The 26,573-nt window shown below is 38.4% G+C and overlaps 3 protein-coding genes and 1 pseudogene across 3 annotated transcripts; all 4 read left to right on the top strand.

Annotated features, from left to right (window-relative positions):
• Positions 1-361: 361 nt before the first annotated feature.
• Positions 362-1,613, top strand: LOC103719746 (gibberellin-regulated protein 6-like). The gene is made up of 4 exons (XM_008809131.5): positions 362-652; positions 806-850; positions 946-979; positions 1,099-1,613. The coding sequence occupies exons 1-4, from the start codon at positions 377-379 to the stop codon at positions 1,278-1,280; spliced, it is 537 nt and encodes a 178-aa protein (XP_008807353.3). The 5' UTR covers positions 362-376; the 3' UTR covers positions 1,281-1,613.
• A 5,195-nt stretch (positions 1,614-6,808) lies between these two features.
• LOC103719744 (mini zinc finger protein 1) lies at positions 6,809-7,592 on the top strand. Its single transcript, XM_017845866.3, has one exon. The coding sequence runs from the start codon at positions 6,966-6,968 to the stop codon at positions 7,239-7,241; it is 276 nt and encodes a 91-aa protein (XP_017701355.1). The 5' UTR covers positions 6,809-6,965; the 3' UTR covers positions 7,242-7,592.
• Positions 7,593-12,526: 4,934 nt separating this feature from the next.
• LOC103719743 (NADH--cytochrome b5 reductase 1-like) lies at positions 12,527-19,095 on the top strand. The gene is made up of 9 exons (XM_008809129.5): positions 12,527-12,804; positions 13,586-13,727; positions 13,814-13,904; positions 14,103-14,180; positions 16,792-16,872; positions 16,963-17,052; positions 18,221-18,286; positions 18,575-18,661; positions 18,749-19,095. Exons 1-9 carry the CDS (start codon positions 12,699-12,701, stop codon positions 18,839-18,841), a joined length of 834 nt encoding a protein of 277 aa, XP_008807351.1. The 5' UTR covers positions 12,527-12,698; the 3' UTR covers positions 18,842-19,095.
• A 1,749-nt stretch (positions 19,096-20,844) lies between these two features.
• Positions 20,845-23,370, top strand: LOC103719742 (uncharacterized; annotated as a pseudogene).
• The last annotated feature ends 3,203 nt before the right edge of the window (positions 23,371-26,573 follow it).

Raw genomic sequence — 26,573 nt, 5'->3', positions numbered from 1 at the left:
GACCACGTCACCACGACCTAAAAATTTTAAAGTAATAGATGACAGCCATCCATGCCACCTGCATTTTCTAAATTCAGCCGGGCAAAACTGCATTGCTTGATTATTTTTATTTATTTATTTGCCCATGGTCGTGCAACACCCAGCTGGTGGATTATCTGGCATTTTCTCTCTCAAGGTTACATTTTTGGTCCACCTAGTTTGTTTTACGAGACGTCAGTCATCTTTCCACTTTGACCACCTCTTACAGAACAGAAGTAATCTTTGCGCTTTTTGACCACCTTTAAAGAAACAATAACTCCATTTACCGAAAAAAAAAAACACAATAACTCCACCTGACCCTTCCATCCAATAGAAGAAGACCACGCAGAGTCTTGCCATGGAGTCGCTCCAAAGCGCGCCAAGAACGGTCACCTTGTTCCTCGTGCAGTGTGCCGCCGCTCAGAGCCCACATGCTTTCCCTGAACCTCTTCCCTCCACTTTGCCTGCAAAACGATACCGGCAACCTGCTTTTATAAATTTGAGGCCCCTTTCTGTTTTTCTCGCAGTTCAAGCTTGGAACCCTTCTTCTCCTCCATTCTTCTCCTCTCCAATGGCCAAGTTGCTTCCACTGTTCCTCCTTTTACTCATCACATTCTCCATGGTCTCATGTGGGGTGAGTTTCTACCTTTGTACTCTCTTAGGCACATGAATCCGTATATAATATGTATATATATCTGCATATAATATAACAAAATGCCTCAAGTTGCGTGCTATGTGCACGCGCTGGTACTCATTTCTCACCTGTTCCCCTTGCTTATTGGTGTAGATCGTGCATGAGGTAGAGGTGGAGCTAGCTAAGAAGAGCCAAAGGGTGAGCCTTTTTTTATAACATTTTAATACATGTTATAGTACTCGTATTAGCTCTAAGTAAGTCTCAAACTTTGTTTATCTTTGGATATTAACCAGGGGAGGTATGGCCCGGGAAGCCTAAAAGACTATCGTAAGTTGCCGCTAACCAGCTCTTATGTGAAATATCTCTACAGAGTTTCATCTTGTTATATATTTTAGGCTGTGATTAGTAACTAATTGAGGTATTTGTGATGGGTTTCGTATGTGTAGAGTGTCCGGGCGAGTGCAGCAGGAGGTGCTCTCGGACGCAGTATCACAAGCCATGCATGTTCTTCTGCCAGAAATGCTGCAGGAAATGTCTGTGTGTGCCTCCGGGGTTCTATGGAAACAAGCAGGTCTGCTCCTGCTACAACAACTGGAAGACCAAGCGCGGCGGCCCCAAATGCCCTTGAGATCCATATGGATCCATTAATCCTTTAGCTAGTTATATGGTTACAAGTCTATGTATGGATGGGTTCACTCCATGGATGGTGATTTCTCTGTTATCACCATGTGTTCCATCATCATCATCTGCTTGTCTTTAATGGGCTTGTCATGCTCTGTTTTTGGAATGGGTTGGGCTGGGCTGTCCCGGGTATCCTTGCTGCTAAAGTACTAGCCTTGGTTATAGGAGTTGCCTCCTATCTTCTGGCCAATAGATATGTGCTTTTTTGTTTTTATGGTATCACCGAGTGTTGTTCCATCTATTTGATGTATTGATGTTGAACTCTCCTTTTTTGGTCTCATCCCATCATGGTTAGTTGTTGTGGTTTGTCAAGCTTTAGTTTGGTGGAGATTATTGGGATTCACTTGCGTAAGATATTTATTCGAGAAAATATTTCCACCTCCTTTGTGCTTTTATTGTAAATGATTTAGTTCTACCGAGGAGATAAATTGGAAAAGGTGATTAACTAGAGAATGTGAAGGAACATGCAATTGTCACCAAAAAAAATGTTGTCATTAAGGATTCAGAAAACAAAAAGTAAGACTTGAAACTCTGAAAATTTTCCACCTTGGCAAATCAGTCCATTTGTAACCCACCCTTGTGCGGCCTGTGGCCACCCAAAAAAAGATGCAGAAGAACCGAAAGGCAACTTGCATCCATAGCTCTCTACTGAATCCTCACCAGTCTTTTTCGCTTGCCGTCAGCCTCCATTGCTTTATGGAGAATGTCTCGCTGCTTTACCTACTCCACTTTATTCCACTTTTGATTTGTTTCATCACCTTCTTCATGGATACAGTGAGAAGGAAAAGGAGCCAAAACTACCTCATGTTGCACGCCACACGAAATTCTAATATATGAACCGTGATGCCGGCCTTCCACCTTCCTGGCCTCCAAAGTCTAAGAACAATTAATAAACAAGGGGGTGGTGGGGCATGACCACTACAAAACATCAATTCATGTCCCTGCTCTGTTTCCTCTGCAACTTCTAAAGCATGCGTGAAAGGAAAACCTGTAAATGCCCACTAGGGCTATGGTATTGAAAACTGACGCTATTGCTTACTTTTACAGCAAATGTAATTAAACCAATTATAGATATATATTAAGAAAAAAATATGTATGAAAAGTAGAGATAGGTAAGTAATATTTTTTATTTATGTCTATGTCCGTATCTATATGTATCAAGATGGACGTGCGTATAATATATATATGGTTGTTTCTGTATGATTATTAGACATGCATATACTATGTCTAGAATAAACAACATAAAACTGATCATACGGTTAGACTTAAAATCTATAATTAACAGTAAGCTAAAAGAACCCTGATTTCAATGTGCTAATGTTCTTTTCGATATCAAAACATTTTTGTATCAGAATCATATCCAAACATCAGTATTTGTATAGCAATAATATACCATTATCCATCATCCTTGTTTAGAAAAGTAAAAACTAAAGCTAAAAAGCATTCATATATCCTCATCTACATTGATAGGTTCAATGTAGATATGCAAAATGCTGCCATATGTGGATGCTTTAGATATAAAAATTGTTATAGTACAGAATTTTACCTAAAATGGCTAACCGGAAGGTATTATTTGAATTTCTTGATTCTGTATAAGTATCCAATATCTCCTCGGTGAATAACCGATGTAAGACTAAATACATCTCTGCACGGATTCTCACATACTCTCTCTATTCAAGCCCTGACGTTCTCGTCTAGCTAATGGTTTAAATTCACTCAAATCTAATCACAAGCATCACGATTGGTCCATGATCAGTCCCAATATATTGATCCGTGTTGTAGTATCCCTTAGTCCGCATAGGTTATAGGCCGGATTCGCTTTGATATCATGTGTAACAACCTATGACCTCACTCAAAATGGCTAGCCGAAAAGTATTATTTGGGTTTCTTAATATTGTATAAGTACCCAAAATTTATCTAGCGAATAACCAATATAGAGCTAAACACACGTCTGCATGAATCCTCATAGAAATGATTATGACTCTATATATGTACGTACATATGTATGTATATGTATCTATATACAAATGCACGTATGTACATATGCATGCATGCATTTAATGTAGACTTACATACATATCTCTATCTTTGGTTGGGTTCAAGTTATATCTAATATAATATGAAATTTTTGACCACTTGATGCACAGGCAAAAGATCTCTAAGTTACATGATTTTTGTTGTATAGGTAGTTTTTAGAGATAGTAACTTATATTCAATAGCTCGGATTGTCAATGTAGAACTTTTATCATCGAATTCATAAAAGGTGCAACTATTTATAACTTGATCGTGACCGATATAAATACATACATACATATTTGCATTCAGGTTCAAGTTGCATATTGTACAATACAGAAATTTTGACTATTTGATGCATAGGTGAGGAGTCTCTAAGTCGCATGATTTTTGGTGAGTCTATAGCTAGGTTCAAGCTACATCTTGTGTGGCATGAAATTTTTAACTATTTGATGCAGAAGCCTCTATATTTTATAATTTTTGATGTATAAACAGTTTTTATAAGTAGCCATGTATAATGGTTTGGCCCATCAATGAAGGATCTTTATCATCTAATTCATAAAAAGTGCAACTCTTTGTAACTTGACCCTGACCATACAAACATACACACGGATTGCCCTGCTTAATGCTTTGGATAAAAAAAAATTACAAATTTCCATCCTTTTTTTTTGTTTTTTGGTTCAAGCAACTGATCAACTCATACCTGGTCACTGTTGAAGACGTACTTTTTTTTTTTTTGAAAAAAAAGAAGGTGAATACGAACTTTTCAAATGAAAATTAAAAAAAAAAGTATCCTGAGGTGTCTTTAGTAGATGTATACGGCGCCAGAACTATTTGATGCATCTATGACACAGTAAAATGGAGAAGGTTTTTAGTCTTAGATGTTGCACCATTGGAATCGAGTGTACGGATGGCAGCCAATGAAGTGCGATAACCTACTATCCTCAGCCGACTCGAAAAGTTTAGAGCTGACATTGTTTGGCCAATCGAAGTTTCCGTTTCGCATCATGTCCAAATCATGCTCTCAAGTTTTCATCAGTAAGGGGGAAGAACCTGCAGACTGGTGTGGATAGCCAGCATGATAAATTTGCATGGGCCCTATTTTGATAGAGAACAAATGATGGAGACTAACAAAATGGGATATATAATGCCAATTTCATCCTTATATTTATATGACAAAAATTAATTCGAATCCCATGATAGATATCCATCCATGAGGTGCTCCATATGTCCTAGTTTTCAACACACATACATTCTGCTGAATCTAGCTCCTGCTTATATGTTAGATGGAGGATGCTAGTCATCAATACTTCCCCTAATGTAATCAGATATGCATGAAATACTTGTAGTATCCAAATGAAGTACAGTGTACATCAGTAGTATTGTTATATACCGGCTTTTATTTTTGTGGGGACTCATGCGGGCGTGTGTTTAGTCCCACATTAGTTATTCGTTGGGTAGATCTTGGATACTTATACAAATAATACCTTCCGGCTAGTCATTTTGGGCGAGATTTTGGGTTGTTACAAATAGTATCAGAGCATACTCAGGCCTATTGGGACTGACCACAGGCCGATCGTGGTGCTTGTGATTATACTTGAATGGATTTGAACCTTAACGAGGACATCATAGCTTAAATAAGAGAGTATGTAAGGACTCGTACGAGCGTGTGTTTAGTTTCACATCGATTATTCGCTGCCATTTTGCGTAAGATCTTAGGTTGTTACACTTTTTCTTGGTTCTTCTTTTGAAGAACTATCAATAACTAGTGTTTTAGTATTATTTATTAGTAAGTGCATGACACATTAAAATGCCACAATATGTTCTATTACGTATTACATCAGATCGTGTAGGTTACACCTATCAACTGTTCATGTTCACCAAAACTAGCGCAATCATATGAAACATGATTTAGCTTATCTAATCTTCTCAGATTTTTCTTTTTGTTCGAATATCTTCCCGGATTCACCTTTCATCTATATGAATGGAAAAGTCCTCTACTTGGTAGCATGGTGTAATATATGGAGAAAGAGACGGCATGATGGGCTTACACTAATCCTGTTGGCTTCTTGATATCCTTTTTCTCAAACACGTCATATCTATTTTTGCATGCAATCGGGGTGGTACGTGAGCACTACAATTTTGGATACGTGAAAAAAAATGTATTTTCTTTAAAAATTGAAGTTATTTTGAGAGATTTTCTTCTTGTTTGAGATTAGAGCACAAGAACTTTGGTTGGATAATTTGGAGGGTTTTACACGCACGTCATAAACTATAATAAGGGGAGACGAGATCCTACGTGGCCACATCATTGTGTCCTTCCCTGTGCCGTTGCGTGTATGGTACTTGGTTTAGGATGTATAGTGTCTTCCCGTTCTTTGTTCGCATATTAGCGGCTGTGCATTTAAGTCCTTTCCATTTAAATTCACCCCAAATCGAGCTCCTTCCATCTTCAACCGGAAACCTTAAAAATTGTTATTTTTAATATGAAATAATGAATCAAAATTTAAAATTTGTTCACATATTAGCGGCTGTGCATTTAAGTCCTTTCCATTTAAATTCACCCCAAATCGAGCTCCTTCCATATTCAACCGGAAATCTTAGAAATTGTTATTTTTGATATGAAATAATGAATCAAAATTTAAAATTTGTTCACATATTAGCGGCTGTGCATTTAAGTCCTTTCCATTTACATTCACCCCAAATCGAGCTCCTTCCATCTTCAACCGAAAATCTTAGAAATTGTTATTTTTGATATGAAATAATGAATCAAAATTTAAAATTTGTTCACATATTAGCGGCTGTGCATTTAAGTCCTTTCCATTTAAATTCACCCCAAATCGAGCTCCTTCCATCTTCAACCGGAAATCTTAGAAATTGTTATTTTTGATATGAAATAATGAATCAAAATTTAAAACTTACTACAAAACTTTTTTTCAAAATTAATTAGTCGTAAGTTTATCTGGATTGAGACGTATCATGCACACTGCCCTAATATTATAATTTACCCCCTATCCTATGTGCTGATTTGTGGCGGTCTCATTCCCAAAGTATAGCAATTCGGTTCAGGCTGATCCTCTTCTAACAAGCACAATCACCAGGGAGACTTGACCTAAATAACTCTTCCCCTACAAAAATAGAAACTAGAAAGTTGTAGAGTAGAAAAATTCTACATGCGAAGAAACTCTCCAAAGGAGAAAGAGCACTAATGGACGAGAGATCGAGAATGGTGTTTGATTGATCCTAGATTCTTGGTCCAAAGCCGATATATAGATTTTGTCTGATCAAATAAAATGCTGCATTTTCGACCCATGCAATGTTCCAGAAACATCACATCCGATACAGTGTTGTTTTCCGAAGGGCGGCAATCTTAAAAAAATAATAATAATATTTAAACTAACTAAAATTTAGGAGATAAGGCTCCTTTTATTTTTTAATAAATTTAAATTTGTTTATAAATTTAAAACTCGAACGCTTTTTACCCACCTCTCCCCTACCATCCAAGCCAACTTCCATTCTCTTCCAACCCGCTCTCTCCCCCTCCTTTCCTCAAAACCCGGGATCGGCGGTGAGCACTAAGAAGCCGCCGCCGCCGCCACCATCACCGAGAGAGATCACCATGGGACCCAAACAAGACCCCAAGAAGGCCACCTCCAATGGCTCTATGGAGAAGAAAGAGAGAGTTGTGAGGTACAGAGAGTGCAGGAAGAACCACGCCGCCAGCATCGGTGGCTACGCGGTGGACGGCTGCCGCGAGTTCATGGCGTCAGGGGAGGCGGGGACGAGCTCTGCCCTCCACTGCGCCGCCTGCAACTGCCACCGGAGCTTCCACAAGAGAGTGGTCGAGACGGAGACCGACTGTGACTGCTCCTCCGTCTCCAGTTCCCGGCGGTGATCATCAACGAGCTTGGCTCTATCTCTTGCTATCATGGTCTTGGATGCCTTTTAATTTCTTCTATCTTAATTACTACTGCTAATGAAAAGAGATTGTTGTAAGGGATTTAAGGTGGTATAAAGGGGGTCCTTTCCTCGTCCTTTTGGTTTTGGAGTGTGTTAAAAAGGACTCGGAGTTAAAATGTTGGGTGGTGTCGCATAGGACTTGTTTTTGGGGTTGTTTAAGTTGTAGAGGTGCTTGTTTTGCGAGTCTATTGTTGCTTGTTATCTCATACATGATAGCCAATTGTGGTTTGTTTGGATCTTGGCAATTTAAATCTCTATTCATGGTGTTGGTGAATGGGATCTTGGTCTGACGAGATTAGAGCTCAATCGGATAGAACTTTTCATCTTCTTAATTTTATTATTAGAAAGCATCTCAGATGTGAATAGCTTGGAATCTTGATTAAAAATTGCATTCCTTAGTATGGATTTGTGTTTGAAAAATGAAATTGCATGGAAAGCGGCATAAAAATTGCGATACTTTTATGGGAGAAAATGATGCCTCAATTGTTCTTAAATTCAAGGGAGTTATTAAACTATCATATCTTGCTCTCAGTCCTGTCTAGATCCCTTTGAGGAATTGGAGTTATATAGTGCTAAGATGTCTGCTCATTGCAGCTCATATAGGGAGGGACATGGAGAGGAAACTCAGCTGAGACTAGTATTATCTTTACTGCTGAAAGAAGAGCTTTGAAGAAACTTAAAACTTGTGTCATAATTTGGAAATTTTCTTGCTTATAGTGGCTGTAAAGATCACTGTTGTCTTCCAATCACTCATCGAGCTCATCTTTGAGCCAGCCAACTAAAACAATGTTATAAGCTTGTTTTTTTTTCTTCTGCTAAGCTATAAGCTTTGTTGAATGTTAACACCATTCTACGACCATATTATCTGTAACTCAATGTTATGATGACCTTTTAAGGGCCTTTCCTTTTCCATTGGACAAAATTACCTCACAAATCTACAGGTGTTCATATTTTTGCGTCATTTTTTTCCTTTATCAGACAAAAAAGGAAAATGAATGTTCTCTTTGAATCTCCTAAGGGACATTCCCTGAAGCCTTACTGCCTTTTACTTTAAATTCCATAAACAGGTGAAACAACTTATGCCCACCTCTTTGATGAAGCTCAAACAACCATTGAGTGGGCTTATCATACACAACCTATCAAGCTAAATAGAGGAGCTATAAATGATTGTGGTGCACCGAAACAGAAGGAACTCTCTCTCTCTCTCTCTCTCTCTTTTTGATGAAAAGGGGGGGTGATAAAACCACCCTGCTCAAAAAGAATGATTTCAGATCTTGTACAATGTAAAGTACGATATCTTGCTTAAACTTCAGGTGAAAAGTGCACTCAAATGTACTGAATCAAATTATCGATGATGAAGCGCATTCTATCGATGAAAGAGAATGTCCTGCATCCAAAAGTTTTGTACAGGCAACATAAGGGTTAGTGATCTCCATCTGCAAAGATCCTTGAGGTAGCAACTACAACATTATTCTGGTAATTGCAGGTACTCAACCAATGAATTCATTCGTTTTGCAAGCATGAATAAGCGCGAAACAAGCAATGCCTACTGCTTGATGAGGCATGTAATTAGTGAGACAATGCATTCACTTGTGCTTAATTTGTCGGTCTTTTTGCTCGGTTGATGATGACACGAACTGGACGAGCAACTGAATGAGGATGGGCAAGAATTCTGTAATGTTTATTAGCTTAAATGATAATACTGTGAAGAGCAGGCACATGCAATAAAGGGTTTGGTTTTTGGTCGAAACCTAGTCTCATAGGTCATAACTCTTTTGAAATTAAAGGGGAGAGAACTCAACAAGGAGCACTGGTTATTCTAAAAACAAAGATGGGTCCAATCATCCAATGCCTATTTGGGTGGCAGCTTAGATCTAATATGCTTAGTGGAATCATCATCTATTACTCTGGGCAGTGCGAAAGACAACAATAGGCACTATAAATGATGTAAGGCTTGCTAACCGTGCCATAAACAAGCTTGTTTTTTTTTTTTTGCTAGAATGGACATTTCATACATCACGAGTATGAATACACCCAATGGAATCGAAACAAGCATTCGATTGGAGAAAAATTACTCGGAACAAGGGGGTTACTTGGTAGAATTCTAACATATACCTTAAGGAAGCAAATCACCATAACTTGATGAGACATTTCAATAGCCGACAATTGAATCTAGCTCGCCTACCATGCTTGACTATGTACAGAGGCCATGATTGCCTCAGCACCAAAAGACACAGACCAATATGAGTCCTCAACACAAGGAATGGTGTAATCCAAAACCACCAAATTATGATCTAAACAAAGTATCCAAGCAAGAGAGCATTAGATTCGTTGGTTATCTTGCTTATATTGTACTTCCCAAGTAGTCATCAAAAGAGGGAATTGAGGCAACCTTAGCATGGTGGTGTTCCAAGTCCATCAAACATGGGAAATTGGGAGGTGGGCAAATTCTTCTCCGTTTAGCTTCCAACGAGCGCAAAACCGAGGAGAAGTAGGTGCAGGAAAGGGACTTGAAGCGAACTTAAGCTTTGAAATGGATGAGCTACCATGGCGGCTTTTGAATTGGAACTAGGTCCTCATGTCGAGTAGGCAGGCCAAAACTCGAGTCAAAACCTATGTGGATGGTCCCAAACCACAGCAACTCAATCCATATGCCACATGTAGTCAATAACACCTTGGAACCAGTTCTTTGATTCATGGATTGCTATATGATCCCCATGAATCCTGTAGATGCTGCACTTTTTTTTTTTATTCTATAATAAATACAGTCATAGAAATCAGAAAATAAAATATTTGAAGAATCAATAGGGATACCCGACAAAGTCGTCCATAGAGTAGATCCAGTAGAGTGGATCGTCATGTAAAGTAGAAGAATTACATATCTTGGATGATTGGAGTCATCAAATCCAATCTAACTTCTTGATATGATATCTTGCTTTTTATTTGACTTATGGCTCTCCCAATTGGATGGTACTATATTGACCATGTGCATCATCAGTTTTCAAAGTCACGCAATTAAGATGGACAATTGATCGGAGGAAAAGTCTTCCTCTTGACCCTTCTAAGCACCCATTTTTTTGTGAGGTGTTGAAAGTTTCTAGACCATTTCATGAGGAATTATTTTAGTCCGCAGTCCTTTGCACTCAGTGATGTAATTAGAATTGCTCTTAATACTTCAAAGGAATTTTTGTTTGAGACTCTACATTCCTGCCCTCATGAAATTCTACATATTGTCTTATCTCTTGAAAACATATCATCAGCCATCTCCATTCATTACATATCTGCATTCAAAATTTTGGTCTTTCAAACTCGGTACAAATTAACTTCTGAAGCTAAAGATTCACAATAAGTTATTAAATGTTTTTAGCAACCACATACCCGTCATCTTATGTATCTCAAAATGTTTTCGAATGCTTAAATGTCCAAGAAAACCAAGCATCCTATAGAGAAGGAAACATATTTGCTGCTCATGTTTGTGCAGTATTTGCTTACTCTCAATCTCAGGAATCAGTATCTTTTCTGCTTCTATTTTACAGAGACAGAGAGAGGAAGAGCAACATTGCCTTAAAGCTTATCTCATCTGAAATTTTGAATGGTCAAAGCTCACATGCCTCTCCAACATGTAATAAAAGAAAAAGATTCATGCTCATTTAGCAAGATTGGTGCAATGTATTTTTAGTTCCTCATCGAAATATGACGAATTCTTCTGAATCAAGACAGGGCTTCAATTTAGGATCTTAGTGGGATTAACAAAATTTATGTAGCCCATATAATATGCTCATACCTAAACATGAGATATTCTTGGTTTTAGTTGAAGAAGATAACTAGGACTGCTGCATTGGCTGAATAATAATGCATGTTCCTTCCTTGTTGTTGAGCTTTGACTTAAAAGCAAGCTCCTTCTGTCTGGATTATTACATGCAAACTTTTCTTGTGAAAGATGAAACTAGAGAAAGCAAACACCAGATAAAGTAGTATTTGCAATGACATGACTTATTATTTTTGTCTTTGATTTTCTTTTTTTCAGAGAGAGAGAGTGGTAGGGAAAGCGAAGAACAACTTTTGGAGATTCACCCCTCAAGTTTCCAACTTAAAACGTGCCTACAATTTGATGGTCTCATGCTGCACTCGGCCTCCATCTTTCGTTAAGATCCAAGAAAAACCAGGATTTTGTGAACTGCAAAAGTGCATCAACGCCAAAAACTAATTTGTGATCAAAGGCTAGCATGTAATTGAGACATCGAATGATGTGATGAGAAGTGGACCCAACTTGCTACGTTGACTGCTAGAATATTTTTCGATCCACATAATTGATCTAATCATGCAAAACCGAACATGGCTATAATGAATCACACCTTACCATAGCCACAATGGTGGTTTTGACAATCCAAATCGAATCCTTGAAGCGCACCTCAAACCATAGATGTTATAGTCCCACATTGACTTACCTCCGGTTTATTAGCTTGAGCCAGTCCTCCTCCAAGTCGCTTAAGTTTTTGGGCTACGAGTCTATAACAAGTGGTATCCAATATGTGTCATAACCCTTATTAATTATATAGGTTCCTCAGTAGGGGATTCCAAGGTCGAGGACCAAGTAGGAAAGCCCTATATATCGAGTCGGAATCAACTATGATGAAGGTGTCGCAAGGTTAGGTGGGAGAGATTATCATAGTTCTATATCAATTAATAGAAAGGGACAAGGGTTTATTAGCTTGGACTGGCCCTTCTTTAATAGCTCAAACGAGACCAATTCATGGGCTGGGCTTGGGTCGAGCTTTTTCTAAATGTCAACTATTTTTTTTTAGGATCGAGCTTGGCTCGGCCTCTATGTCTACTTCTATGCCCGAGCTTGATTCTTACTTGGGTCTCATGCTGGGCTTCAAGCATTGTGATTTATTATTATTATTATTTTTAAAAATACTTAACAACACATAAAATGCTTAAAAATAATTAAAAATTGTTAAATATAAATAATCAAATATTGCCAACAATCTATCTATTATCTCATTAAATTCCTATATAAATAATAATTGCTAACTAAGTTTATATATATATATATATAGTCGGACCACGCTTTAATCTACCAGCCTGAGCCCGGCCCCGATTTTTTGGTTAATTAAACAGATCCATTTTCAGGCCCAGCGCAGCCCAGCCTGTTGGGCCTGCTACCTTGGGCCGTGAACAAGCCTAGTCTAAGCTTTTGGTCGCCCTTCAAAGTCCACAGCCAAAGCGTGGCTGGCGAGACGAGGGAACGCGATCGCTTCCCCTCGCTTATTTCTCCTTCCCTCCCGTCCAAACCGAGGCTTCTTCGTTTCATTTCCTCAGGCCGCCGGGTCTAGGGTTGTTTGACCAATAAAAACCAGGGCTTCTGGAGGACCATCGGAGGGCTCTGATGGAGTTCTTGCAGGGCAACAGCGTCGAGATCTTGGCTGTCGCCGCCGCCGTCGTCGCCGTTGGCGCCGGCGCTGCCTACTTGTATCTCAGCAAGAAGCCAACGGGTGAGGTCAATGAGCTCTCGGAGCTAATCCTGGTCGTCGGCGATGATTTTTCTGTTTTTTTTTGTCCTTTTTGATTTTTTTTCCTCACGGAAGTTAATTTATTCGAAAAGGAAATCGTAAAGCACTTAGTGTTTTCTCTTAACTCTTTTACGTGGTTTGTGAATGTTGAATCCCGTGATTTATCATTGTGTAATGCTTGCAATTGCTGTGTTTCGGGTTTGCATGTACTAATTCTGTGATTTTAGATGATTAAATTGGCTGCTTTGGTATTAAAAAAAAAGTTTAGACTTTGATCATTTGATGGCCAGATGGTGGCTGTTTCTTTCGTTTCCTGCAACCAGTTCTCTGGGTACTAATTTTCATGTGATTTAATTCTATTTTGGGAAATTAATAATAGCTGTTATTTGTCTCAAACCCTTTATTTCTGAAGTTGGGTGAATGCTACCGTTAAATTTATGTTCTTTTGGGTAAAACTATATTGTTTTTTATGCTGGATAACCTGTTTGATACTCGTGAAACTTGCTAAATCACAACTACTTTTCTCATAATTCAAAATGTCGGTTTTCTAAAAATATTAGCATGAGAATATAGAACCTATCACGAGTAGGTTGCCCTACAAAATTACAGTATTTTGCTCTTGTGGTAGTGAACTGTAGATTGACCTTACGATTGTTTGCTTGTTGATTAGTTTATTTTGGTATGGGGTTACTGCTTGTGAGCAAGATGCCAAGATCAGTAATGATTACCATGTGCTTTGAATTGATATGGTTTGTTCTCTTAGGTTGCTTGGATCCAGAAAACTTCAGGGATTTTAAACTTGTTGACAAGAAACAACTGAGTCATAATGTGGCCAAATTCCGATTTGCTCTTCCCACACCTACTGCTGTGCTTGGTCTTCCCATCGGACAACATATTAGTTGCAGGTTGGCTTAATTTTGTGCTTTTGATTTGGAAGCCATCATCTGAACTTCTCAAACTGATTTTGTAATTGCAATTTGCCACAAAATAGAGGAAAGGATAGTGTTGGTGAAGAAGTTATAAAACCTTATACACCAACTACACTGGACTCAGATGTTGGATACTTTGAACTTGTTATAAAGGTCAGTAAACTGATAACAATAATATTTTACTTTCCTATTTGAGCTATTGGTTTTTTATTATTTCCTCTATGTTGCTGCATTGCAGCTTGATAACAGATGTTACAATTTCTCAAATTGTCACATTTTCAACATGTGGAGGTTCAAGCTTCTTGTTCCATATGATATCCTTTTATATTGCTAACTATCTCTGATATGTAGATGTATCCTCAAGGAAGAATGTCTCATCATTTTCGTGAGATGCATGTTGGTGATTACTTATCTGTAAAGGGACCTAAGGTATGCATATCTTTATTTCCATAATTGTCTATAATAGATTTGCAATACTAGTGCATACCATCTTGTACTGGTGCCTACTTTACTGTACCAGTACCAAACCAATTCTTAATATGGGGGCTTACCGGGTATCAGTGTGCCAAACCGACCCGCGTATTGGGCGTACCAACACTGTATCCACGTGGTGCTAGCATGGGATCCAATATTGAAATTGCGAACCTTGGTCAATGTGTTATCATTACATTTCTTGGCATGACTAATGATCTTTTATTTGGACAATCTACTTGACATATTCTAATTCACATATAGATTTATAGATTCTAGCACCTTTCCACATTTCGGGATTATAAATTCGGGTGAATTTTGTCTCATTGCTTCACTCAATTTGTAGTTAGTTAACAGTGAAGAAAGAAAAATATTTTAGTAATGTGGTTGTCCTTATTGTTCTTATATATGATTATTTTTATCAAACAAGATACCACAGAATCGACAAAACCAACAATTATAGGCCTCCATTTTCCTAGAACTGCAAGGCCATGTGTTGCTGGTCTAGAACAAAGCGCATCTGGTGTTCCTTTTCTCATCTTATAGCAGTCCTAGGTTGTCAGTGTTTCATTTCACTATCGATGCCCAACCATATTAGTTGTATGTGGGCTATAAAGTAAGTAATTAGTTCTAGCTGCATGAAATGCCTTAATGAAGGCACAGCCATCTTATAACTGTTTTGAAGAGTAAACTGAGAAATATAGAGTGCACGAGTGCTTGTCCATGAAAGATTTTTTTCTTTTGCGGCTTTTGATTTAGATCTTTGGCTTATTATTATTTATTATAGATGGATTCGATTCTCTGTCTTGCACTTAACTTCTTTTCTCTTTATCTTTTCTTTTTCTAAATGTAGAGGAACTCCAAAGGGTTGCTTCACAGTCAAGTTTGTTAAAAAACAATTTGTTGGTCTTCCTACCTGGTGACTGGGTCTTTTCCTTTGTTGCTGAAAGGGCCATACCAAAAATCATGGGAAATGGAAATCTTGTGAAATATTATGAAAAATCCTATAATATAATATTCTAAAGATAAAGAGCATTGCTATAAAAAAAACTAGTGAAAAATGCAAATCTAGTAGCGATATTATTGCCATGAAGAGTACTACAAGGTGAGAATGTAGCTTTTGTGCTTAGTTATGGTCAAAGGTGTAGCTAATCCTTAAATTTGATAATCCAGCAATGAAGAGAGATATTATAATATTTCATTGGTGAGAATCCATCAATGGTGATGATCGCTAATAGAGATCCTACAAGATGAAACTTTGTCAATGAAAAGAGTTGTCAAGGCTATCATGCTTATGTGGAAGACAGTGTAACAAATTCCCAAAATGGCCTTGGATTCACCTGATGCTCATAAAATATTATTAGGGGCAGCCAGTTCCTAGGAAGAGGATATTGACATTGAAATCCTTAGGCGGTAACCTATGATTTGCTACCAGATGAAAGTATATGGCAAACTTTTACTTTTCAATGAGGGGCGAGTGAAATACATGAGCACCTTAATATGGGCATTTTCGAGGTTGTCAATCTCCTGTCAGAAAGAGAGACTCTCCATAAATAAATATATGAATAGAAAAGCATGCGGAGATCTTAGATCTCCTAATAATTTTTAAATAAGAAAAACATGGATTCAGTGCAAAACACACACGTCGATTGATGGATGTTGGACACTACTGTGACTAAGGTAAAATGTCTAGATGGTTGTGGATCAGATCTTAATTTCTAGTGTGAACTGTATGATGCAATGCAAACTCAATTTTAATGCTGGAACTGATGAAGGAGGTATCAGATTTTTGTTTTTTTATCTTTCTGCCTTTTCTTCCTGAGAAACTTCACAAGCTGATTTAAGTTCCGGGAAATATAAAACATCGTATATTACGATACATCCATGTATCAATTCAAATCTTATCTTCGCACAATGGGGGATGCTATAATTGCGAAAGCAGTCCTTAATTTCAACATTAAGTCCATAAACTTGAAAGATCGAATGGAAAAATTATAAGGAGGATGATCTTAAGAAATTCAGGACGATATCAGCTTCTCACAATGTTTCTAACTCAAAGTAATGGGAGAGCATTCTAGCAGAGAAATATCCTTGTCTTGTGAGCTTTGATCAAGAAGACAAAGATCTGCAGGTCCTTTTTGACTGTTAAGAAACCAGGAGAAAAGAAGGTTGGATAGAAGGAAATATTCAATCACCAGATGGTTTCTTAAGTTCATACTTGTATATCTTGTGCTGTCTGACATAGTTTCACTTTCTTCTTCATTATAGACATTTTGGTAGATTGTAATAGCCTTTTAATTATTATACATAATGTTGTTTCCCTGCCTGGACTATGAAAAGATGCAATTCTCAGTCACCATGCTTGTGTCACAATAAGATACCCATGTCATGCCATCATACAGAGGATGTACTAGCCGAGTTATTTTCCACCATTTCTGTGGTGATTGTAGTGCTAATTGTTCAACAAAGGGGTTGTACATCATGAAATTTTTAGAATTCATTGCTGATTAGTTGCATTTCTTACCTGTTCACCTTTGTTTACATAAACATATTGCTTTCATGCTTATAGGGGCGTTTCAAATATCAACCTGGACAAGTCAGAGCATTTGGAATGATAGCTGGAGGATCAGGCATCACACCAATGTTTCAAGTAAATATGAGTTGGAATTTTCATTGCTTGGACGTATCATCAAAGTTATGCTTCTCTTTTGATGAATTCCTCTCCTGGCCTTAATCTTAGGTTACAAGGGCAATATTGGAAAACCTGAAGGACAATACGAAGATTCATCTTATCTATGCCAATGTCACATATGAGGACATCCTTCTTAAGGTAGTCTCCCTCTTTTTTTTTAGTTATATGTTTTTAATATTATCGATGAGAAGGTTCCTTGCTTTAACATGTTATGGATAGTATAGTGAAATTAATAAATACAAGCAGGCTGGCCTTGCATATTTGTTCTCTCTCTGTTGATGACTAATGGACATCTACATCACGATATATTCCATGTCCATTTATCTGGAGAGTATCTAAATATATTCATGGACTTGCGGAAACAGGTCATTTATCATGGGGCTCATGTGTAGTAGTATCATAATCAATATATTTTATAAAACATGTAATTTTGTGTAACCATATACTCAGTCAAGAGCTGACCTTCAAGCATTTTACTAACAAACCTTGCAAGAAGAGATGGACCTTACCTATTATTAATGAGAGAACATGATTCTCCAGCTGTGGGTTCTCTGAAAACATATATGTCATGCATTCCCTTTGCCACTTAGTTATTGCTGTGTATGTGTCCTATGCTGTTGCACATGCTGATTGCAGGTTAAGTCCTAGTTTATATTTTATGAAGCTGTTTATTCTCACCCATTTAGGCTCTACTCTATGTATAAATTCCCACCAATGTAATACTCTTGCGCTCCCCTGATCCCCAAGAGCTGGAATTCTCTGAGGAATAATCATTTGATCTGATCTTCAATTTTCAGTAATGAGACAGTAACTGTATGAGTTTGGACATCAATTTCCTCAACCTAAAATGACATTTTTTTCTAAAATCTCAGTGAGTGTACTATTTAATGAAGCTATCTTCCGTCAAGTTGAAAAACAGTTTCACGTTGCACCTTGTTTGTTTATATCACCCATTGTTCTTAGAGGTTTGACTTCGTTCTCAAAGATCACCTATTCTGCTTAGTTTAGAGTTATCAGTGATAGCAAAAGTTGCCCATCATCTAATCCCTATATATTAATGTTTACACTCGTGAAGATTCCCTGTAAATGCTTTTTAACTCAAAAGTGCTTTACAATTGGCTAATGCACAAAACACTGTTTCGATTTTGCTAATGCACAAAATATCAGCTGGATGTGAAATCAGAATGATGTTCTAGAGTTGGGTTAATGCACATGGTTAATTTATTTTCTGCCAGAAGTGAAATCCATCTCCTTAATCGTACTAATTATGCTTATGTTTTATTGCTATGATCTATAAATCATGCAGGAAGAGCTGGATGGTTTAGCTCTGAACTATCCCAACCGCTTCAAAGTTTACTTTGTCTTGAATCAGGTATTTTCTCTCCTCTGTGTGGTATATTGAAAATTGTCTGATGTATTACCGGATTCTGTGCTGCATAATCTGGCCATTGCTATGAACTCTGGCTGGTGATTAAACAAGGTCATGTGTTCTCATCATAATTCTCTGCATTGAAGTAATCGAAACAAATGATTCTGTGAGAAATTACTATCATGTTTGCTTTTGTTACCAATCTCTTCTTATTTTTTGCAATTTTTGAAAGCTTGTTCTTGGGAGCAACTTCTGACAATTTTTTCTTTTTGTCCTTTTTATTTTAATCAGCCTCCTGAACTCTGGAATGGTGGTGTCGGATTTGTATCCAAAGAAATGATTAAAAATCACTGCCCACCGCCTGCATCAGGCATCCAGGTATTTTTGTTTCATAAACATTAGCATTTGAGCAAGTGATAACATAAGTGAGGTTTAAGAGATAGCATATAATTTACTAATCGACAGATTTTGAGATGCGGCCCACCTCCCATGAACAAGGCCATGGCTGCCCACCTTGATGAGCTTGGATACACAAAGGAGATGCAATTCCAGTTCTAAGCCCCATTCCGTCTCTTGGGTTTTTTTGTGTTTTACTTGTCCCTCAAGTTTTGCAGAGGACCAAAATAATGTTGGGGAGCCCTTGCTTTGGTGTTACCTGTTGTAAAACCTGTGATCAGTCCAATGATTCATGCACTGCAAATCTTTGGAGAAACCAAACACCAGTTTATTTGTTTAAAGAGAAAATTTTTAACCCCTGGGAACTATTGAATTCTCCAGGCCACATTCTACTAAAATATTCATTTCTTTTCTTACCTCCTTTTTTTCCTCCTTGTGCGTCTCTGTGTGATTAAAGCAGGAAGCTTGGCTTGCATCATGGTTTATTCCCGAGGGAAACCATCCCAGGCAAAGTAACTCCTCCTGAAGCTCTCTGATATGAGTCAGTGCAGAATCCACATCACTAACGCATTCATGACTGACTAAAATCTTTACTGTTTGTGCCTGAAGGTTATCCAGTGGAAAACATTACCCTAAATAGAAAAAAAAGCAAAGAATCTTTTTCTGCATTAAATAGAAAAAAATCTATTTAAGTAATCTAGCAAGATTAGGCTGGAGTTCCTGTAGGAGAATTCATTGAAAGTCATCGATAAAACGCTTAACAGAATGGAGATTTCTGCCATTGGCATCAGTTATTTTGATGCAGAAAACCTGTTTTGAGTTTGGAAGTCCGGAAAATATCTGCCCCTCGTCTACAAACTCTATCCCCTCAGATGGTAGGTTTCTAAACATTCAAACTAAATTACATACGTGGCAACTCTAATACTACAATATTAACCTAATGGGACAATTCAAGGTTAGGCATCATATCTTTGCACTGGCACCATGTCAGCAACATGAGAAGCCAGATGAGATCCCTCGTACCCTTGGAGAACTATCCCTTGGTTTCCCTCTCAACCACTTCCTTGATGTCAATGGTGAAGAAGTCTCACAATCGCTTAACAATAAGACCAGAGACTAAGTAGGTGTGAATCTTCATAACCTTCCACACCTGTCAGCGAGGTCACGGAGATAGAGATGAGTGTTATATCCTTCAGAGTAGTTAGGATGAATCAACTCCCATATCAGAACTTCAATCTTTATCAACTTTTTTAAATCGTAAAACCCGTTTACCTGTCAAAGCTTTGATTGCAAAACCCAATATAAAAGTGTAAAAATAAAACCACCGTCATCTGTTAGTTTAAAAAAATATAAAATATATAAATAAATTTATTTCATCTTGTAAATTTAGGTTTTTGGAACAGGTGGTGGATTTAATATGATGTTAGAGTAGAGGTCTTGTGTTCGAATCCTGTTTCCACACTTTTTAACTCTATTATTAAAAAAATTTTACATATTGAGCTTATCTATTAAACAAAAATCCGGCTCACATACTTTGGGACAAATGGTAATTTTAATAGTTAGCATAGAACTTATGATGGTCTCTCAATATGGATTAAATCCAACACTCCATGCATAAATTTGTACGTGATGTTAGCCACGCTTCGTCTTTTGTCTATTCTTAAGTTTTATACCAACTTTTGTTGGGTCCGCTCCATGTGTGTTTGTGTACGGTGCATGCTAATGGCTTATCAACATTTGCACAAATGTAAATCGTTACTTGTTATAAAAAAAATGAATTGGCTTCGCGACTTTGAAATCTCATTTTGAAAAATTTCTTAGCCAATTTTTTGCCCTTTTTGACTTAGTAGTTTTTGAGTGGGCGTTTAAGTCACCCTAGGCGACATCAATCTATCGTTATAACCAAACATGATTTTTTTTTTTCTTTTAAACTTACTTTCCTGACAACCAAGCTAACCCCAAAGCTTGTGATAGAACACGTTTGCCACCTAATTTGATATAAATATTCTAAAACAAAGTCCGAAGACTCCAAAGTCCGGACACAATCGAACCGGTCAGCTCAATTTCTACCACCCCCTTTAAAAGGGGACCCACAGAAACGAACATGAGGTCGTCCGAATACGGAAAGCTAATCCAAAACGTGTGCGACCGTCCGCTTAAAATATTTCCAGCGGACCTCTGCAGCCGCGCGCCGGTCTCCATTGGATTCGCGGACTCCGTCCGAAGATGCAAGAGCCGCCGAAATCTCTCTCGCGGGAGCTCTCAAAACGTTCGAAATTCGAATCCAAACGATCAAAAAATTTCCCTTCCCGATTCAAGTCCTCATCCACCTCCACACCCAGCTAAAATTCCTCCCCCCTCCCTCGCCTCCTCTCTCTCTCTCGATCTTCGTTCAGATATCTGGTTTATTGTAGGAAATCCCGCTTGTATTCCTCCGAAAGATCCGCGAGTTCTGGTATTTATAACCCTCCATCTCTGAAAAGAATCAAATTTTTAGCTCAGGAATTCCATATTCTGTTGATTTGAGCATAATCTTGATGGGAGTTTTAGATAGCAATCCCCAATTTTCTTCTTGTTCCTGATTCTATCTCGTTCCTTCCATCGGTAATGAAAGGGTAAATAAGGTGTTGTTTCAGTGAATTAGTGAGCTCTCTATCATCATTTTTGGTTCTTTTCATATTGCACATTTAAAAATTTTCAATTTTAGCTGTAAGTTTGGATCTTGGAAACCATCACGAGCTTTTCTCCGGTGGTTTTCATGCTTTCCCGCAAGCACCGACCTTTCCCAGTTGTAGGAAAACCAACCGAAGGATTATGAGGGAGCTCCGGGCCGAATCCTTTTACTCGCGACTCCATGATGCTGCCTCGGCCTCCTCTTCCTTCCCTCTATTGATATTTCCATCGGCGTCCGATGCCGACTCCCTCTGCGCCCTCAAGATCGTCGCCCATGTCCTCTAGTCCGACTCCATTCGTTACTCGGTGTACCCTGTCTCCTCCTTCGGTGACATCGAAAAGCTTGCGGGCCTTAATCTTCGGTCATCTCATCAGCCCATCTCCCTTCTTCTCATCAACTGGGGCTGCCACCGCGACCTCCGCCGAATCTTGAATCCTGGCCCGGATGCTCGTGTCTTCGTCATAGACAGCCACCGGCCCGTCCACCTCCACAACCTCAGCGAGCAGAATGATCGCGTAGTTGTTCTCTACACTCGGGAGGATGAGCACCAGGCTGATCTTGCGTACGATTTCGATGTCTCCGCTCTGGCTAATGCGTCCGACCTGAACAGCGACGACGTAATCGATGAGAATTCTCCTAGCGATGAAGACAGTGATGGTGAGAATGAAGAGGAGGGAGATGGAGGGAATAGGAAACGGCGAAGGGTCTCTCAAGGGTCGGAAGAAGATCCAGTTAGGCTTTTTGCGAAGCTGAAAGCTGAGTACTACAAGCTGGGTACTTTCCATGGAAGGCCTTCTGGTTGTTTGATGTTTGAATTAGCTCATTCCCTAAGAAAGAACACCAATGAGTCACTTTGGCTAGCTTGTGTTTCCCTCACTGATCAGTTTGTGCATGAGAGGCTGACAAATGAGAGGTATCAAGCAGGGGTAATGGAGCTCGAGCAGCATATAAACAGCTCGGGGAATCTGGATGCAATCAGCTCGGCGACGCTCAAGGATGGTACAAAGATCCAGGCACCAGAAAATTATCGAATTGCCTATGACGATGAACCAAGGCTTATGCTATTGAGGGAGTGGAATTTGTACGATTCAATGCTCTGCTCTTCCTACATAGCTACCAAGTTGAAGACTTGGAGCGACAATGGGTTGAAAAAGCTAAAGCTTTTGCTTGCCAGAATGGGTTTCCCTCTTGTGGACTGCCAGAAGAAATTTCAGTACATGAACATGGAAGCGAAGCAGAAAATGAAGGATGAGTTCGAGCGGTTCTTGCCTGAGTATGGGCTGACAGAGCTCTACTACCGTAGCTTCTTAAGAATGCATGGGTCTTGCTCGAGAGTGTCAGCTGCTGATGTAGTCTATGGAGTCACGGCATTGCTTGAAACATCTGCGGTAGCTAAAGATTCTTCCACTGCCGAGCGATTTTGGGTTGCTTACTCTGCTTTGTCCTTGCACAGTATTGATCAGCTTAGAAAGGGAATTCGGAGTGCGATTGAGATCCAGAGGGCCATTCTTAGGCAAGGGAGCTCTGCAATAACCAAGACTGGGTATATCAGAAGTGGCAGAAAATTTCGCTGGGCGAAGCTTGAAGACCCGGTGGACACCGAGCAGTTGGGTCATCCTCAGGCTCTTACCAAGTTCTGCTACTTTTTGATGGATGCTTTGAAGGAAAGAGGTGCAAAGATGAAGCCTCTGATATGTGCTTGCTTGGCTCAAGACCCCGACAAGGTTCTGATTGTTGGTGTATGTGGCAAATCACGGCTTGGGGCTAGGCAGGGTAACTCATTTGGAATAGCTTTTAGAACAGCAGCTGAGGAAACTGGAGCTGATTATTTTCATGAGTTGTTCGAGTCTTCTTGGATGGTTTTGGATACTGTGGCTCTCAGTTCTTTTATGATAAGATTGACGGAGAAGCTCTGATGTAACACGAATCCAATTTGTAACAGTTTAGTGATTTTGGAAGTCTAATTGGATATCCAGTTCTTTTCTATGTTATCATTAAAATTCAAGTTATATTTTTCTATATCTTGAAGAATTTGTTTTCCAGAACGTGAGATTTCTTCTTCCTTTTCTATGGTTCATAGGGGCTAGCAAGAAAACTATATGACCAGACACCTTAATGCAGTTTGTTTCAGCTAATATTTTTTCCTCTGATTGTTGTCCCAGTAGTGTAGGACCCATTCTGTGCTCATAAAATGGTGCTTCATTTTATGCTGGTTCAGGAATTCATATTGTCCGAAAGAAACATAGGTCCCTACCTCCTTACAAGCCTTTTACTTGCTTGAGCTTGCTGGGGCAGAGTTGAGTTTGGCGACGATGGCAGTACTGTTGAAACTTGAAACATAAGAAGGACGGGCATATGCTGGATTAATTGGATATGCTTGCATTTCATTGATGAGATCATGAAGCATAGCATGGATTCAATTCTTTAGGTTCCAACAAGCCAACTAAAAAACATAGCATGGAAAAATAACATCTGCTACATACCAAATTATGAAAAAATAATCATTAAGTGCTGAAAATCTAGGTTAAGATGAATAAGTTTGCTTTCTTCAGGAGGAAAAGATGAATAAATTTACAGAAAATTCATGTTTTCCAGTCTTCCCATAAAATGCTCCGGTTTCATCATATACAGGACTTCCTATGAGACGAGTACTTGACAAAAGCCCTTAAGTAAGTTTGTTTAAAGGATAACCAAACTAAAATCATGGCTAAAAGCATATGAACAATGGTGCAAAACTCATCCAGTCACATTAAGATGAATAAGTTTGCTTTCTTCAGGAGGAAAAGATGAATAAATTTACAGAAAATTCATGTTTTCCAGTCTTCCCATAAAATGCTCCGGTTTCATCATATACAGGACTTCCTATGAGACGAGTACTTGACAAAAGCCCTTAAGTAAGTTTGTTTAAAGGATAACCAAACTAAAATCATGGCTAAAAGCATATGAACAATGGTGCAAAACTGATCCAGTCACAACTCATATCATATCATGGATACTTCCCTATTCAGATACTTCCCTTGTGACATTGTTGTGCTTTTGTACCCAGGATATTCTAGGACTGGCCTGTACATACAGCCATCATTTTCCTATTTTGATGGACAAAGCTATTGGCAAGAAATCTGAAGAACAAACATACTTGGGAGACTAACTCATTCTCGAAGTGATTCGACGCATGGAGAATCTTCTTCAGTCTCATATCTTTTAAATTTTTCAGTTGACAAAAACCCATGAGGTACAGTAGAATTTGCACATACATCCATGAAAGATCATAGGATATGCCAACTACATGTCTCCATGGAGAATTTGAGCAGACGGATGCTTGGAGACTTTAATGCCATTGTTGTCAATGGAAAGGTGGGAGAAGTTACTCTCTCGCAGTAGGTAACCATGTGGTACTTGCAGGTTATGGGAACCTTGCAAATGACTTAGGTATTTGATATCAGGTGTTTTCTTGCGGATAACAGACAAGGGCGACCATTTTGGCCTGCATGGCTCGCTTTAGCAATGTACAACCAAATATGTAACCAAGTCTGATTCTTGGGTCCCACCCACTGGCCAATAATAACAGCAATAAAAGAACCAGCTGCAGGTTCTTCTTAATTACTTTGCTGCAAACTATATGTGCTGCTTGTTTCTTTCATTCATGCAGCTCAGTCCAGGAAGCTATATCATTCAAATGAGCTTAATTTTTGTACATATACCAAGAGGATCCTTCTAACAATCCCCCTATGATGGCCAGACACATACTGAGCATCTCTTTCCCTTGGTCTGGCAAGATTGTAAGATGCCCTTCATTCACTAAATAGAGAGGTCTGTGCAAGGATAGAGGAATACAACTGGCCTGAAAAACCTATGTCATCCGGATAAAGATTCGGAAGTCAGCAGGTTAGCTGGCTAAGTGAATTTGTATGTGGATACTCTGAAAATAAGTAGCTTGCACATAGAGGCGATGTCGGTCTTCAACATGTATGCCCAGGCTATCAACTATTGATTAAACTAAAAAAAGGCGTTAGTAATCGCCGTAAGATAGACGGTAGAATTAGCTAGACAATCATTTGACCATTAGATTGTAACAACTCTTAATCATGTATCAAGTATTCTTTAGTTGGTGAAAAAGAAGCCAATGATACCATATTTCTTCATTTTGTTTTAGCGTATCTTGATAAAGAAAAGACAATGTGAAGTGCTGAGGTGAATTAGGATGACTAGGAGAGAATGGGAAAATTTTGTCTATGAGCAATATATGGAATCTCAGAATATGAATGCAGTCTTTTAGTTTGAACAGGAAAGGTGGCACTTAAATATGCACTAGCTAGAATTGGGGGCAAACATTGATTGATAAATTGTTTTCAAGTGAAATAGATCTCATAAAGAAAGGGACTGGCTTTTAACAATTCTATTATTTTATTGGATCACGAGGACTTCCTAGGGGTCACCCATATATCATAGTACTATTCTCATCCAATTATGCCTAACTGCACTGATGAGATCCGATGCATTAGTGTTGGTATGATTGCTGGTACGATGAAATCCAGTGCATTAGTTTCGGTGGAATCTAGTGTGTTAGTGGTGGTGGTGGTGTTTTTAATAATTCTAAATACAACAATACAAACAAAAGTATTATACTTTTATAGGATAGTTGGCAGCTCCCCTCACTTCTTCCAGTCCAATTTGCAGCAGCAGCAAAATGATTATGTGGAACTTGCCAAGCTAAAAACGTGACATATTTTGAGCCTCATGTTTATACGAGGTCGTACGCACCAACATTAATCAAGAGTTTGTGACATATCATTATTTCGATGAGAAGTTGGTGAGACTTTTCTTTTATGATTACTAAGATATATAAGTTTATTTTCTTTAGTTTTCTTTCATCGATGGAGACAAAAAGCATGCAGTGAGGACCAGAGGCGAGCATGACAGATAATCAGTATTATTAGAATTCTATTCATCCCATTGAATTGACATGAGTAAAATTTCTTATCTCTATAGAATTAGATCCCGAGCTGCTGCAAAGTAAGAAAAAAAAGAGATTATAAAAGTCAATATTCTTGTATTTATTGCTACTGCAATGTTCATTCTAGTTCCTACTGCCTTTTTACTTATCATCTACGACTTTTATTTTGCTATATGCCTAGCCTAAAACTTAATTAGTTTGGTAAATGTTACCTTATTTATATTATTTATATATACACAATGAAGAGTATTAAAGTACTTAATGAT

This window comes from Phoenix dactylifera, chromosome 14, assembly GCF_051530095.1.
Source record: "Phoenix dactylifera cultivar Ajwa chromosome 14, Ajwa_hap1_PhDact_Kaust_v1.1, whole genome shotgun sequence".
Taxonomy (NCBI): domain Eukaryota; kingdom Viridiplantae; phylum Streptophyta; class Magnoliopsida; order Arecales; family Arecaceae; genus Phoenix; species Phoenix dactylifera.
This window is presented reverse-complemented; position numbering and strand designations above follow the sequence as displayed.

Coding starts and splice junctions, on each gene's coding strand:
- LOC103719746 (XM_008809131.5), top strand. CDS start 377: ATGGAGTCGCTCCAAAGCGCGCCAAGAACGGTCACCTTGTTCCTCGTG. Junction 653..805: donor TCTCCATGGTCTCATGTGGG/GTGAGTTTCTAC, acceptor TTATTGGTGTAG/ATCGTGCATGAGGTAGAGGT. Junction 980..1,098: donor GGGAAGCCTAAAAGACTATC/GTAAGTTGCCGC, acceptor TCGTATGTGTAG/AGTGTCCGGGCGAGTGCAGC.
- LOC103719744 (XM_017845866.3), top strand. CDS start 6,966: ATGGGACCCAAACAAGACCCCAAGAAGGCCACCTCCAATGGCTCTATG.
- LOC103719743 (XM_008809129.5), top strand. CDS start 12,699: ATGGAGTTCTTGCAGGGCAACAGCGTCGAGATCTTGGCTGTCGCCGCC. Junction 14,181..16,791: donor TATCTGTAAAGGGACCTAAG/GTATGCATATCT, acceptor TCATGCTTATAG/GGGCGTTTCAAATATCAACC. Junction 16,873..16,962: donor GCATCACACCAATGTTTCAA/GTAAATATGAGT, acceptor CCTTAATCTTAG/GTTACAAGGGCAATATTGGA.